The 16,962-nt window shown below is 36.4% G+C and overlaps 1 protein-coding gene across 1 annotated transcript; it reads right to left on the bottom strand.

The window, feature by feature from the left end:
* LOC109344352 (protein transport protein SEC13 homolog A) lies at positions 3,558–5,541 on the bottom strand. Its single transcript, XM_019583099.1, has 2 exons — positions 5,347–5,541; positions 3,558–4,758 (listed from the first exon to the last, which is right to left on the bottom strand). The coding sequence occupies exon 2, from the start codon at positions 4,752–4,754 to the stop codon at positions 3,849–3,851; it is 906 nt and encodes a 301-aa protein (XP_019438644.1). The 5' UTR covers positions 4,755–4,758; positions 5,347–5,541; the 3' UTR covers positions 3,558–3,848.

Below are 16,962 nucleotides of genomic sequence, written 5' to 3'. Positions count from 1 at the left end.
ATCATCAGTCCTTATTCCAGTCCAGTCATTTTGGTGAAGAAAAAAGATGGGGGATGGAGGTTCTATGTGGATTATAGAGCCTTAAATAAGGTGACCATACCGAACAAATTCCCTATTCCGATTATTGAGGAGTTGTTGGATGAGATTGGAGGAGCCACTGTCTTCACCAAATTGGACTTGAAATCGGGGTATCATCATATTCTGATGCGGAGTGAAGATGTGGAGAAAACTGCTTTCAGAACCCATGAAGGTAATTATGAGTTTGTTGTGATGCCTTTTGGTCTCACTATGCACCTTCGACCTTCTGGGCCCTCATGAATGAGGTGTTACGACCCTATTTGCGACGATTTGCATTGGTCTTCTTCATTGATATTTTGGTGTATAATCCGAATGAGGAGTCTCATGAGAAGCAGATGAGGGAGGTTTTGATCGCTTTGCAAGTCAATTCGCTGAAGGTCAACAAGAAAAAATGCAGTTTTGCTAAGCCTAGTTTAGAATATTTGGGCCACATTATCTCTCATTCTGGAGTGGCGTCGGATGAGTCTAAAGTGGCCACTATGACTTCTTGGCCTATACCCCGTGATTTAAAGAGTTTAAGGGGATTTCTGGGCCTATGAGGTTATTACCGTAGGTTTGTACAAGGATATGGGAGAATTGCCAAGCCTTTCACAGATTTATTGAAAAATGATAACTTCGTGTGGACCGAAGATGCCACTATGGCCTTTCAGACTCTCAAGGCAGCCATGGTCAATCTACCGATGTTGGCCGTGCTAGACTTCACGAAGACCTTTGTGTTGGAAACCGATGCTCCCAGTAAGGGGATTGGGGCGGTGTTGATGCAAGAAGGTCGCCCTTTACCTTTTTGGAGTAAAGGGTTGTCAACGACATCTCAGTTGAAGTCGGTTTATGAGCGAGAATTGATGGCGTTGGTTCAAGCCGTGTAGAAGTGGAAGCACTACCTGATGGGCCGCCACTTTGTCATTAAAACAGACCAAAGGAGTTTGAAATTCCTTACATATCAGAGGCTTTTCAGTGCGAAACAGTTTAAATGGGCAGTAAAGCTCATTGGTTTGGATTTTGAGATTCAGTTCAAACCCGGAAAGGAAAATTTTGTGGCTGATGCGTTATCGAGGAAGGCCTATTATTCAGCACTCTTAGTGATTAATGTTGGAGATGCCGAGGGGTGGTTCCAAGAGGTTCAGCAGGAACCTAAGTGGAGGAGGGTAATCCAGGATTTGGCAGAAAATCCAGATTCTCATCTGGGGTTCCAATTTCAGGCGTGGCGTTTGCTGTATAAGGGGAGGTTGGTATTGCCCAAGACGTTTGACAAGTTACCTCTGATTCTAGGCGAGTGCCATGATAGTGTAGTCGGGGGTCACTCGGGGTTCTTCCGCACATATAAGCGGGTTTCGAGTTTCTTTTATTGAGACGGCATGCGTGATTATGTGAAGCAATATGACGAGGGTGTAATGTTTGTCAACGCCAAAAGTATGCCACTCTAGCACCGAGAGGGGTTTTGCAGCCACTATCTATTCCTACTCAGGTATGGCAGGACATTTCCATGGATTTCATATCCAGATTGCTGCGGTCTAATGGCAAGGATACCATTTTGGTAGTGGTGGACCGGCTCACAAAGTACGCCCATTTTTATCCCCTTGGCCATCCCTATTCGGCTAAGGATGTAGCTTCCGTGTTTGTTAAAGAAGTGGTGAAGCTACATAGGTTCCCGACATCGATAGTTTTGGATCGTGATCAGGTCTTTTTGAGCCAATTCTGGCAGGAGTTGTTCCGGTTGGCAGGTACTCGTTTGAAGTACAACACTGCTTACCATCCTCAAACGGATGGGCAAACTGAGGTGGTGAATCACAGTTTGGAAACATACCTCTTATGATTTGTGGAGCCTAAGCCAAAGAAATGGGTAGAATGGCTTTCATGGGCTGAGTTTTGGTTTAACACTACTTACAACGTTTCTGCAAGTATGACTCCTTTCAAAGCCTTATATGGGAGGGATCCTCCAATTTTGATTAAGGGGTGTACTTTTACGTCGAAGGTTGAGGAAGTAAATCAGCTCTTGGTTGCCCGAGATGAGGTCATTCAAGAGTTGAGGTAGAATCTGTTACGTGCCCAAGATTTGATGAAGGTTCAGGCAGATAAATATAGGCGTGAGGTTGAATTTGAGGTGGGAGATTGGGTGTTCTTGAAACTTCAACCGTATAGGTTGAAGACTCTAGCTTCAAGACCCTCAGCCAAATTGTCAGCTAAGTTCTATGGGCCGTATCGGATTTTGGAGTGCATTGGGCCAGTGGCTTACCAGTTGGCATTGTCGGATCATATACGAGTTCATCTTGTGTTCCATGTTTCTTTGTTGAAAAGGGCTTTGAAACCGGCTCAACAACCTCAACCCCTTCCGATGATGTTGTCTGAGGAGTTGGAGTTGAAGGTGTAACCGGCGAAAATCTTACAACATCGGGTTGATCAGAGTGGGAATGTTGAATTGTTGGTATAGTGGGAGGATTTGCCGGAGTGTGAGAATTCTTGGGAGTCGGCGGCGCAAATGCAAGAGGCTTTTCCTCAATTTGCCCTTGAGGGCAAGTTGGTTCTTCTAGGAGGGGGTATTGATAGGGTGCGGGGGAGACCACCCATCACAAGGGTGTACTGGAGGAGGTCACGTGGCAGCCAATAGTCCACATGGCAGTAGGGGAATAAAACCCTGGATCAATTTTGGTAACTGTCGTGGGTAGGGGGATCAGAATTCTATAAATAGGAGTGATGGGGGTTAGTGTGGGTAGTTTTGAAGTATTGTGTAGGAAGGGAATTGATTCAGTGAATCAATCTTGTAATGTGTAATTGATCCAGGGAATCAATTAGGGTTCTTCATTGTCTTCTTCTAATCTTGCAATCAATAAAGAGGTATTAGTATCCGAAATTCAATTGATTCTGGATCGATTTTGTTCGAAACTTCTTCTTTTGTGCATTCTTTTACCGGTGTTATCAGATCATTTCTATTTTTTGGAAACTAATTGATAAAATGGTAAGTAGCTCTAGTGTAACTTTGGCCTAAATGATACAATTGGCTTACAACCAATCATTATCAACTAATTCTTATTCCCTAATACATTCATTGTTGAGAGCCATTGTTGAGTAACAAGATGAAGGAAGATGTGGGGATGAATGAAGAAGGAATTGTAGGTGGTGGAGTTTTGCTTGGTGGGTGGCAGATATTTTGAAAGAAGGGAACAAACATAACCCATAGTGATACTTGGGGGATTAACTCCTGAAAGATAGAAAACAGTGTTGCTTGAAAAATTACTCCTTTCTTTACAACTTTTTTGAAGGAAACGCTACTTCCTTCAAATTTCCCCCACTTAACCCCAAGTCCCAAACCAATACATAACCTACAAGTAAATCACTCTTATACTACAAATAAAATTCAGTTATGAAAGTAACAGACAGTTCCAAAGCCCATAAATAGCTATGAAGTACTCACTTTATAAATTGTAAAATAAAAGATCAGTGCTTAGATATGCCATAATGGTTATAATCACATGCATTCAAGATTTAAATTCAACAGCCATAAATTTATGCAACTCTGAAAGCAGATCCAAAATTCTAATCATGTGTCACATTATACAATTGAAAGGCAACTTCTAATATATAAAAGAAAAACAACTCAAACTATTCAACTTCTTGCAACAGAATGTTCAATGGATCACAAAGTTGAAGGAAGCTAAGGCATTATGAAGCACAATTACTTAACTGTATGTAAGGCAAAGAAACAAGATGTCAATTGCATTTTAAAATGAGAATTCTAACCATAACTTTCAAATTCAAAAGCGAAAAATCAGACTCTATGGCTCTACTGTTGTCACCTGCTGCCAATCCCCATCTACTGCTTCCTTCCATAATGTCACATTGTTGTTCCCATCAGCCACAGCCAATATGTTTCCGGTCAATGACCATGAGACCCTCCAAACTGGGGTCTTGAAATCATTCAAAACCTTGCCTTCCCATTGATCCCCCTCTTTGGCCACAGTCCATATAATTACTTTACCGTCCTGTGATGCACTAGCAATGGTCGACTTAGGAAGTCCCAAATTGGGTGCCCAAGCTACATCTCGAACCCAATCTGAATGCAAATTAAGGGCAGGGAAACAGTCCATCTTCCAGAGTCCATTGGTCAGCTTCCATACCTTCACAGTATTATCACAACCGCCAGAGCACAGCTTCTGTACAGGATCAAGCAAGCCGGCACCAACAAGAGCCCCAGGTGCCATTGAAGGCGCCCATGACACAGAAGTGACACCAACAGGGTGAGCTTGGTCAATTTTTGTGGTGTCCCAGCCACCATCTGCTCTTGCAGTGAAAACAGAAATGTTCCCATCGGACGAGCCACAAGCCAAGCAAAGACCCAGCTCATGAGGCGCCCAAGCGACTGAATTTACAGATGACTTGTGGTCATCAAAGACATGAGCTTGAGTCCATTCATTTTGGTTACCCTCCTTCCAAATAATGACACGTCCATCATAGGAACAGGAAGCGAGTAGAGAACCAAATTTAGGGTGTGCCCATACTACCTGCCAAACAGGTCCTTGGTGACCAGTCAGAGTTGCCAGATGCTGAGAGGCCGTATTGCTCACCCCAATTATCTTAATTGTGTGATCGGATGAGGCAGTAGCGAGCCGCTTACCATAGTAATCCATTGCAACATCATGGACCGTGTCTTGATGACCTGTTTCAACCTTCTGGGAAGGCATATTTCTGCTACCAACATACACAAAATTCAAACATCTACTTACTTTCACATAGTAAACATTTTTTCAAATGATACAAATCTAAAGTAAAACCACAGTTAACTTGTAATTTCCAATGTAAAGTAAAATGAACCTTAAATTGAAGACAATGAAGGATAAACATAAAATACACATAAGACTCAGTACAATTTACTCAATCAACTATACAAGCATCAAATAATAATTCACATTACATGATTATCGATCCGTGAAAATAAACAAAGCCCATAAATTTCCTTGCTCATGAAACCCCAATAAGACAAAGGAAAGGTTTTATACATCGGTTTCACCAAATTTCGTATTTAAAAAGGTGAAACAAAAATTAGTGTTAAATCTCAAAGAATTCGCATAAAATACAAACACCGCCTCAGAAATTAAAAACAAAAACAGGGAAAACATTAAATCGAGAAAAGAATCCCAACCACACAAGGTTTTCCGATGATGAAAAAACGGCGAGATGAGAATGAACATTAATGGAGGCGGAATCTTAAGATATAGTTTTAAATTTAAATAGATCGAGTAGGCTCTATGCAAGTGAGAGAGATTGAGAAAGGACCTGTTAAGTGTTTGAAAGAGAGAGTGAAGAAGCGAAAGGTGGTGGCCGGAGATCCGCGAACGACGGCGTTGAGATCGAATTTACCGATTTGAGATGAGATCTAACAAGAGTGGATCTTCATATTAAGCAGTGAAAATGAGAAGACGAGAGAAAATCTGGCTCTTTCGTTCTTCTTTTGTATTTGATGGTTTCTCATCTGTGTTATAAATAAATAATAAATAAAGTTTGTTTATTATAAAATTATATAGTTTATTACAAATCAATAGTGAAAATATGATTAAAATCATTCATTTGGTAATATATATAACAATATTTGTTCTATCATTTGAATCCAAACTAGCATAAGTGCTTAACTATTAGTTTAAACCGAAAATGTATATTATATAAGTAGTCAACCAACATTTTTAATTTAATAAATTTAATATTACATAGTTAAAATTTATTATTACTAATAATAATAAATTGCATTTAAATAAATAATAAGATTTAAGTTGGAAATGTAAATTATGTTTAAGAGTCAAATATAATAAATTAAATTATGCCAACTAATTATTTAGTCATATTTATTAATAGTATAAATATAAATAAACATAAATGATAATAGATATTTTCTTGAAAATATATTTTTTTACTTAGGGTAAAACAGTAGTTAAAGCCAAATGTCAGAGAAAAAGGCTTTGATAGGATTTTAGCTTTCAATTCCTCTTTCCCAAATGTATATGGTGAAGCCATTAATTTCTTGGGATTTCCTTGATTTTTAGTCGTCAATCCCCCTAAAAACGCAACATCACTCATCTCCATCTCTTGGTGCAACTGCATAGGATGAAATGTAGTTGTGACATCCCAATCTCTCAACTCCCTCAAACTTGTCTGAAAGAAGATGTTATTGCTATGAAAATCCCAGAGGAAGAGTATCAAGCTAGCTTAAGTAGATGTAAGAATCACCTATATGGCATAATCATTTTCTCTAAGGGAGATACTCATATCAAGTTCTTGGAACGGAAAGACAAGATTTTCGCCCTATAGAGCAATATCGGGTAGTGGAACATGATTTTTATGGGTAAGGTTTTTATGATTTTTCTTTCTCCTATGTTGAGGATATAAGATCGGCATGTGTCATCGGTTCATGGAGCTTAAAACCACATATCCTTCGATTATCCTTATTGACCACTGATTTCAACCTTTCACTACAAAAAAATTAGCAATTCACAATGTTGGATTCATATTTTGGGCCTTCCCCAAGAATATTGGAGTGCCAAAATCATATTCTCTATTGTTGGCAGTATTGGTACGCCTATAACTCTAGATAATGCTACTCATTGTGGATGTGGACCTAAAGTCTGATTTTCATTGTCAAGTCTTAGTGGAACGTGAAGGATTCACTTTTTTGTGTCAATTGAGTATGAAAATCTTCGAGATCTCTGTACGGGATGCCAATCAATTGGCCATATCTATAAAAGTTGTAGGAAATTTATGAGAAACGTTGTCTCTAAGGACAAAGTTCCTAGCAAGTCCTTGCCTAAGCTCCCTAATAAGAATCCCGCTCAGGAAACTCGGGTTGTTAAAGATACTATGGAAAAGGATTTGCTCATTATTGATAACCAGAATCTCCAAAATTTGCTTGTTTTAGAACAAGTTTTCCTTGAAAATGCACTGAGTCAAAGCAAGGAGGATGATCAATCCTCAAGTGTTGATGAATGTTGCAGCGCTACGATGGATAAATCTCCGAATGAAACTCAACAACTTTACGTCAATTAGCCCAAAGAATTAATAGAGAACCATACTGTCATTAAGGATCTTAGTCTAGTAGGTCGCTTTAGGGGAGATGCAAATGATGAAACTGAACTAGTTCTAAAAACGACAGAGGATTTCAAAATGGCTCTCTCTAAATCTCAGAAGAAGAAAATGAGAAAAGCTAGTTTGGAGAAAACTCATTTACCCAAAGGAGTGCTTCTCAAAACCCTTGTCAATGGAAGTCCTTTATTGGAATTGTTGAGCTTTTGGAAACTTCAACACCAGACTTGTGTTGAAGAATATTTGTATGGCTAATAAGCATGATTTGGTTTTCCTTTCTGAACCCAAAATCTTGTATGATTCGGTCCATGTTTCTTTTTTAGAAAGATATTAACATGAAGTACTAATGTTACTAGCTCCCAACCCAATCTCTATGGTATTTGTCATCTGGAAATGTATCCTTCTATATTATCCTACTCTAATCAACAAATATGTCTTTCCATTTCTGATAATAATCACCTTTTCACTTATGTTCGGTTTATGCTTGCACCAACTTCATCGGTAGAAGATAGTTATGGACGAGGTGAGCTTCATGTTGGACGCTTATCCTGGTCCTTGGTGCATAATTGGTGATTTCAATGCGGTTTTGGGCTCTCATGAACCTAGAGGCCTTCATCTTCCTTCTAGAAATTCTTGTAAGGAAGTCAAAGATTTTTATCATCCTCATAGCCTTACCTATATTCCAACTAATGGGGCTCAATTTACTTGGTCCAATAAAAGGATAGGCCAAGCTCATAATGAAAGTAGACTAGATAGGAGCATTTGTAATGATGTGTGGTTAAGAAATTGAGGGCAGGTGGTTTGTGGTACGTTGATTAGATCTAGATCTGATCATCATCCCCTGATACTCTCATTCTCCAATCATGCTCATCCTATCAGAATTCCCTTCATATTCCAAAATATGTGGTTGTATCATTCTAACTGCAGATGTGGCTGAGGTTTGGAATTTGAGTGTCTTTGGTTGCCCTATGTTTGTGCTATCCCAGAAGCTAAGCATTATGATAGGTGAATTAAGTTCTTTGACTCATTTTTAGAGATTCTCATCTGAGAGTCACCAACACTGTTACTGTTGTGGAGAACATCCAACTCGTTTTTGATTAAAATGGTTTGGATGCGGAGCTATTTAATCAAGATGATTTGGCATAGTCTGAGTTTCTACAACCTTTGTTAGTAGAGGAAACGTTTTGGAGGAAAAAGTTTAGAATCATATGGCATGTCGATGGGGATAGAAACATTGCGTTCTTTCACAAAGTGGCTAAAATTCGTCAAGCCACGGAAGTTATGACTCTCATAAAACATGGGGACTCGGTCCTAACTGATCAACAATATATTGCTGTTAAGTGCGGGAATTACCTTAAATAATAAGGATAATATATGTTGAGTCAAATATTTGCACCAAATTCTATGACATGTGTTTTTATGATATTTTAGGTGATTAGATATTAAAAGGAGCTAATGATGCCAAATGAGACCCTCATGCTAATCAGAATCTTTGAAGATAATGATTCAACTACCTAATTCTAATCATGATCTTTGAAGATAATGATTCAACCACCTAATTCTAATCACAATCTTTGAAGATAATGGTTCAACCACCTAATTCTAAGCATAATATTTGAAGATAAGGAAAATACGTGGAAAATTAGTATATATATGAGGGTAGCTATGGGTTGAAGGCATCACCCATCATCACTTATCATCATCAATCATCACTAAACACCATTAGAGGAGAAAATATTAAGATTGAGACAACAACCACCCTAGGAAGCTTGGAAAGAAGAAGAATGTCAATCAACTAGATGGCTATAACTTCCATGGGAATGAGTAGTTAAATTATTCTGTTTGGGGTTGGATGTAATTATTTGAATTTGATGTGTCCAATATGACTATTTAGTTGTTTAATATTATTCCATTGTTTTTCCTTGATTATTCTTATTTTTAATACTTATTTTGGTTTGATCACCCAATGCATGATCTAAAGTTTAAAAATGAGCAATGAGAATTTCCATGTTTAAACTAGATCTAGAATATATCAACTAGTAATATTAATGCCTATGAATATGATTAATTGAACTAGCCATTCTAACATCCATATTATTATGATTAGATGATTATTTGTCAAGGAATATAAAATTAGTTTATTTAGTCATTTGATTTGTTTAGTCAAGAAATTGATAAATAAATAAGAACTGGTGGTGGGGAAATCATAGGAATAATCATATATGAATGTCATTATTGAATACTAGAGGACAAATAGTGAAATCTAATCTCAGGTTCTTCATCTCTCAACTTAATATCTTTAAATCGCTTACTTTTACATTAGTCAAATTTTAATATTTTCACTAAATCAAAACCTTTTTAAACCCAAACTTAATTAGTTTGCTAATCAAAATAATATCAAGTCCATGTGGATTCGACAATCTTATATACTTATTTGCAACAACCTGTTTGGTTAAAAATAACAACTAATTTATCGGTTAGCAATTGTTTCTCATTTTTTAGTTATTTCATCGAGCTCTATGCTTCCCCTAATAGTTCTTGCCCGAACAATCTCATAGATATTGTGGTTGCCAAACTTGTGACTAATGAGGATAATGCTCAACTAACTGTCCTTCCCTCATTGGATGAAATTAAAGCGATTGTTTTCTCTATGAATGACGATGGTTCCTCGAGGCTTGATGGTTCCTCGGGAGTAGTTTTTATCATCACATTTGGGACATTATTGGTGCTAATTTTTCCACGCCCGTGCACTAATTCTTCAACTCTGGTTGGTTGCTTTCAAATTTGAATTCTAACAATGTTATCTTCATCCCTAAGGTTCTGGGTGCTGATAAGATTAAAGATTTTAGACCAATTGTCCTTGTCAACTTTCAATTTAAAATCTTATCCAAGATCCTGGCTGCCATGATGGATGATATAACCCCCAACATCATTTCTTCTTAGCAAATAGGTTTTATCAAAGGTCATCAAATTAAGGATTGCATTTGTTCTAATTCAGAGGATATCAATCTTTTAGATCATAAGATCACGGGCGGAAACCTAGCTATTAAATTGGACATCAAAAAAGTTTTTGACACTCTGTATTGGGTGATCCTTTTAGACACTATTGCTGCTTTTGGTTTCAATTACATTTTGTAGTTGGATCAAAGTTATCTTGGACTCGGCTAAATTGTCTAATTCGGTTAACGAACAAATACGGGTTCTTTCAATTGTAGAAAGGGTGTCAGGCAAGGAGATCCTATGTCTCCATTGCTGTTTTGTTTGTTTGATGATGTTCTCAGTATGGGCATATCTAAGCTAGTGAGGGAGAGTAATTTGTCTCTGATATATGGGCCTGGCAACTTCAATGTTGCTAGTCTTGTCTTTTTTTTTGTTGATGACATTCTTATTTTCTACAAGGGGTCAAAAAGGAATATTCTAGGCTTAAACTCTTTCCTTAGGGATTATGGGCAACCTCTAGCTAGTAGGTTAACCTTAACAAGTGTAAGTTCTTCTCCTCCTCTAAGCTCTCTCCTAAAAGAGTGGTTATTATCACCTTCTACCTGAGTTTCTATCATGGCAATCTTCCTTTTACCTACCTGGGAGTTTCTTTGTTTATGGGTAAGCCTAAGCATATTCATCTTCAACCTATTGTTGACAAGATTATTTCTAATTTGGCAAAGTGAAAAGGATCTTGCCTATCTATCTTGGGGAGGGTTTAGCTTGTCAACTCTATCTTCCACAACATGCTAATGTATAGTTTTCAAGCTTATGTATGGTCCTCTCAACTATTAAAACATATTGATAACTGTATTAGAAACTTCATATGGTCTGATGACATAAATGTTAGGAAAATGGCTATTGTGGCTTGACAAAAAGTGTGCAAGTCTAAAAAGGGTGGCATGGGTGATAGGTCTATCAAGGTTTTGAATAACACTGCTATGTTGAAGTTGGCTTGATAGATGCTCACTATCAACCTGGATTGGGTAGTCTCTAACATATTCCACTAGATATTTTAAATCCTCAATTTGGGTTTGTGTTAAATTTAGCATGGATGAAGCTATATCCAAATCAATTTGGATGTTGGGTAATGGTAATTCTATTATTTTTTGGACAGACAACTAGATTGATTATCTGATTGTGGTTGCTATGGGTCATCCTAGGAACATTCAACACTCTATGCCTCGGTGGCGGATTTCATGCATTCTTCCACTTGGGTTATCCCTTCCTATTTATAAGAGCACTGACCTAGTATAAAGGCTGACATTTACTCTACCTTAATTCCAAGATTTAGTAGAGAGGACAAGTGTTTTGGGATCCCAAGTCTGATGGTATCGTTTCTCTAAAAGATGCTTCTCAACTGAGTTGGTGTAGTTGGGTCAAATCTCAAAATATTCTTCCTTCAAAATCCTTCACTACCTGGCGTTTAGGATTTATTTGGTTGAAAAGAGAAAATAAGAAGAGAGAAAGAGATGAGAAAGAAAAATGTGAGAAAGAGAAAGAGGAGAAATAAAGTAGATTTTTGTGATGTTTGGTATAAGAGAAAAATGAAAGAAAATGAATAGAAAGAAGTATTTTCTTCTTTTTCTCTTTTGTTTGGTTGGATAGAAAATGAGAAGAGAGTGACGATGTTATGATTCAAATTACAAAAATATCTCTAAAATAAAGAAAAGAAACATAAAAATGTTATTTTATTATTAATTAAAAATAAATGTTACAACTTTAAATTATAATTTTAATTTATATTTTCAATTGATATGTTTTGAGACATAGTTTGAGACACGATTTGAAACAACAGATTCTTGTCCGAGTAAAGTTTATCTTTCTCTTCTCACTCTCTCTCTAAGTGGAGAGAAAGAAATTTTGTGGGTCCACCCACTTTTTTCCATCCTCCCTTCTTTCTCCCCTCTCAACCAAATGGGAGAAATTTCACACCTCTCTTCAACTTCTTTCTCTATCTTTTATCTCTTCTCTAACTCCACCCTTCTAAACAAAAGCTTAATCCATAATAAGCTGCCTACGGATGAAAACCTCCAAAGGAGAGGTTCTATGTTGGCCTCTGCTTGTAGTCTCTGTTTCTACAAGCAGGAAACCTCCTCTGATCTTTTCTTTTCCTGCTCTTTTGCTACTAAATTATGGAATATTTTATCTGCAACTTACAACACTCATTTGGATAATACTTCGGTCTTTAATATCTTTTCTGCCTGTCAAAGTAGTCTTAGCCCCCCAAGTTAAGGAAATTATGGTCTCAGCCATTATCCTCACAATTAACATAATCTGGGACCGTGGGAATAAGGCTAGATTTCAAGACAAGCGAACCAGACACAATTAGGCTTTTGGTAGAATCAAAGGGGTGGCGTCCATTATTGGGAATTTATCTAAGTTGTATGCTAACAATTGTGTTAATGATTTTTCTATGTTGAAGTTTTTTTCAGGTTAAAATCAACTATAAGAAAGCCCCTTCATTCACGGAGGTTCAATGGTGGCCTCTTTTTCGGGTTGGGTCAAAGCTAACACTAATAGTGCTGCTCACACTGCCCTTGGTCATGCAGGTGGTGATAGTATCTTCAGGGACATTAAGGGATCTACTATTGGATGTTTTGTTGTTTACTTTGGAATTCAAAATGCTTTCTTTGTTTAGATTCTTTCAGTAATTTTGGCCATCGAAATTGCTCATAGGCTGGGTTGGAAAAAGGTTTAGCTAGAATGTGATTTAGTGCTTGTTGTCAACTATTTCAAGTCCTATGGTATCGTTCCTTGGACAATTCTTAATGGACGGTTGAATTGTATTTCACTAACTGTTGATATGGATTTTCGGGTGTCTCATATTTTTAGAGAATAAAACTCTTGTGCTAATAAATTGGCCTATTTCGGTGTGAATTTGAGGCATTACTCTTGGTGGGATTCAGTTCCGCAATTCATTTCCTATGTCTTTTATAGGAATAGATTTATTTTACCCAATTATAGATTCCACTAATTTGTTCTTTGTAGCTTTCTTTGCTTCTGCTCGTGGTTGTTTGTTAGGTAGCTGTTGGGTTTTTCCCCTTGATGTTGCAGTTGAGGGTTTGGTCTAGTTTGTAGTAGGTCAAGAGTTGATTGTCTGTGAGCATCTTATAGTTGTTCTTGGGTCTTCATGGTTGTTCTGTACAGTAACTATGTGTTGTTGTTTTGGTGTGGACTCCATCAGAAACCTTTACAATGCTCTTTTCTATTGTTGCTTTATTATGGATTGCTCTGGTTGTTGGAGGCTTGGCTGGCTGTTTAGTGTTGGCTCCAATAGTCTTGGTTTTCCTACTTTTGCTTCTTGCTTTTGGATGTTAATTTGTACTTTTTCCATTACGATTTTGGATTACTCTAGTCATATGTTGTTGGTAGTTGGAGGCTCTGTGCTGTCTTCCAAGCTTTGGCTTGTTTTTCTGCATAAGCCTTCAACACTACTCTATTGTTGGGGTTGTTGCAGTTTTTTTAGGTTCGATTTGGTGGAACAAAGAAGGCTTTGATCTATTATGGCTTCAAAGAATGGCCTTGTTGAGGCCATATCTTCATCTATCATCCTCGTGTAGATTGATTTAGTGAAAAGATCAAACAATATGAGAAGTTTGAGACTGTTCCAATTCAGAAGCTATTTTTATTTTGCAGACTCATCTAATTTATTTTGGCAACGGTTGGATATTTGGTGCCTTTGGAATTGGTTTAGGTTGTAGTTTCACTGCTTCTGCTTGGTGTATTCTCTATTGTTGGTGTTGTCGCAGTTTCTTAGGAAGGCTGGATTTGTTCCTCTTTTCTATGTATTCGCAGTTTGTTAATTTACTGTTGAATGTATTTTTTTCTTTCCTTTTGTTGTTCTTTTGTAATGTTGCTTGATTTCCTATGAAATTTGGTGTGCTTTTGCACCCATAACTTTATCTAAAAAAAGGTAAAGCTAAATTACACCAACTAACTAACAATCTCATTTATTACTAGTAAGTAAAGATAACATACATATTTAAATCATCTTGTGTAATTTTATTTCAAAATATTTTTATGAACTAAAGCTTGCACTCAGGCTAAGACTTGGACCCGATCCATAGTGACTCTCGATCTAAGGCACTTTATGAGTGGTGCGTTTAAATACAAAGTTTACAATTTCGTTAATAAATTATAAAAATTGGATCTCACAAAAACCTTAAACCTCTTGATTTTCCTAATTAATTAATCTGGACATTTTGAAAAGTAATATGTAGCATATAATATACTTAAGATGAGATAAAATTAGATAAATAAAATAAAATAAGATTTTAATAGATTATATTTAAATATGGAATGATGCTTTGAGGTTAACCACTTTGAAATTTATGAAACCTTGCTTATCGCCTTCCTGTATCAAAGTTTAAGTTGTAAAAGTGAATAGTCAAATAATATATAATGTTCTCTCTCAAGATATAAAAAGTTTGATTGAAGCCAATACATACTCTTATGGTACATGACTCAAGTAAACCCCCTATTTGATCCTCTTTCAACTTGCTATATGGCAACCCAATGCAATCCTCGAAAGCTTGAGATTAATATCGTGAATTTAGACCAAAGTTTGGTTATTATTAGGTATGTTATTGGGGTTCACCTCTCAGTACTTCCATAACAAACATATGAAGTGCAAATATATGGCCAACAAACTCACACTAACAAACATGCTAACGATCAAATCACAATCCTCAATAGAATGAATAATATAAACTATTCATTATTATTGTCAAAGGGAAAACTACCCAAGTAACACAAAACTACTCACTCAATATTGGTGAGAAAATAAAAGAATTAAGGAAGGACGTCATCCTTAATATAAGAGGAATGGGATGAGAGCTTCTTTAATCCTAGTTGTCTCTCTTAACCACACATACAAAATCCTAATTATGACTCTAAAAACGTGTTTAAGACTGAGTAGTAAACCTTAAAAATATGGTTAGGTCCAAGTCCATAAAAGGAAATAATGATAAAATAGATAAATCCTAAAGATTTGAAGATCCATGATCGTGCCATAACACACGACCAAGTTGTACATGTCTTCATTGCTCATGAATACACGATCTAGCAGTGTTCTCATCTATAATATTGGGACAATTTAGCTCAGGAAACATGGTCATGCCTTAGTACGCGACCAAGTGATGTATTTCCTGATTGATGACTAGTTGTTTTTCCTTGCTCTAGCTTGTCTCATGGCATGATTCATGATTATTCCTTGAGTTCTTCCTTTTCTCATATATGTACTTGACTTTACTTCAACCAAAAACCCTTTCCTCTTTTTGCCTCAATTCCTTCTTCTTCATAGTTCATAATTGTTATTCCTACATTAAGCACATAAATACATGTGCTTAACCGAAACAAAATAAAATATGATAAAAAATTAACTAAAGTGTCCAAATTAGACTAAGAAATGCATGCAAACCATTAAGTAAATATGATAGTTTTGAGATTTTAGTTTTTGGGAATTTTGAAATTGGTTTTCTTTTTATTGAATGCTATAAGCTCGAAAATTATGGTTGGAATGTATTTAGAATTGAAAATTTGATATGAATAGCCACAAATTTCAAGTAAAACGAGGAAGAAATGAGATTTGTACAAGCAAAGTATGATAATTTATTTTCTTTATAAAAAGTATAGTGTCAAACTTACCGTTTACAAAACCCTTTTTATTTAAAAAGTTTGTTAGATGGTCGTACCACGATCTCGGAGCTTGCTTTAAGTCATATAGCGTTTTTCTAAGTTTATATACATAAGAAAGGTGTTTATAATCTTCAAAACCCGGAGGTTGCTCCATATACACCTTTTCTTGTATATACCCATTTAGAAAGACACTCTTTACGTCCAATAGGTGTAACTGAAAATTTATAGAACATGCGTATGCAAGCAATAATCTAATAGCCTCAAGTCTAGCCACAAGAGCAAATGTTTCATCAAAATCAATTCCCTCCTCCTTGTTATAGCCTTGTGGTACTAGTCTAACTTTATTTCTAATGATAATGTCATTTTCATCAGATTTGGTATGGAAAACCCATCGAGTTCCTATAACATGCTTATTCTTTGGTCTAGGAACAAGTTCCCAAACCTCATTTCTCTCAAATTGATTGAGCTTTTCTTGCATAGCAAGAATGCAATGCTCATCATCAATATTTGATGGCTCAATTTGAGATATATAAGTCATGTTTAAACAAACATCATTTAAATTAAAGCAAGTAAAAACTCTCTTGTTTATATCATCAATGATGTTGTCAAAAGGGTGATCTCTATGAGTTCTCCATTCCTTGGGTAAGTCAGAGTGTGCATGTTGTTCATGTTGAGGTGGATGATCATCTATCTTCATTTGCTGTAGGTTGTTTGTTTCCTCAATAATGGAAGCCTCTCATTGAAAACTGCTTGGTAAATCATCATCATTATAAACAACTTTGTCCTCCTTAGAAGGGTTAGTTTCATCAAATGATACATGCATGAATTCCTTAATGGTTAAAGTTCTTTTATTGAAAACTCTATAAGCTTTACCTATAAGAGAATAACTAAGGAAAATTCTTTCATCAACTTTTGCATCAAATTTACCAAGGTTATCTTTACCATTATTTAAAATGAAACATTTACAACAAAAACATGCAAATGAGAAATATTTGGTTTTCTACCTTTATACATCTCATACGGTGTTTTCTTAAGAATTGGTCATATTAAAACACACTTGGAAACGTAGCAATTCGTACTAACTACATCTGCCCAAAAATATTTTGGAAGATTGGTTTCATTCAACATGGCGTTAGCTCTTCCAAGGATATAGTCTTTCTCTCTTCAACACCATTCTATTGTAGGGTTCTAGGAGCAGAAAAA

Source organism: Lupinus angustifolius, chromosome LG03 (genome assembly GCF_001865875.1).
Source record: "Lupinus angustifolius cultivar Tanjil chromosome LG03, LupAngTanjil_v1.0, whole genome shotgun sequence".
NCBI lineage: Eukaryota > Viridiplantae > Streptophyta > Magnoliopsida > Fabales > Fabaceae > Lupinus > Lupinus angustifolius.
This window is presented reverse-complemented; position numbering and strand designations above follow the sequence as displayed.

Bases quoted from the DNA above. Each gene is read 5' to 3' on its own strand.
- LOC109344352 (XM_019583099.1), bottom strand. From the start codon at position 4,754: ATGCCTTCCCAGAAGGTTGAAACAGGTCATCAAGACACGGTCCATGAT.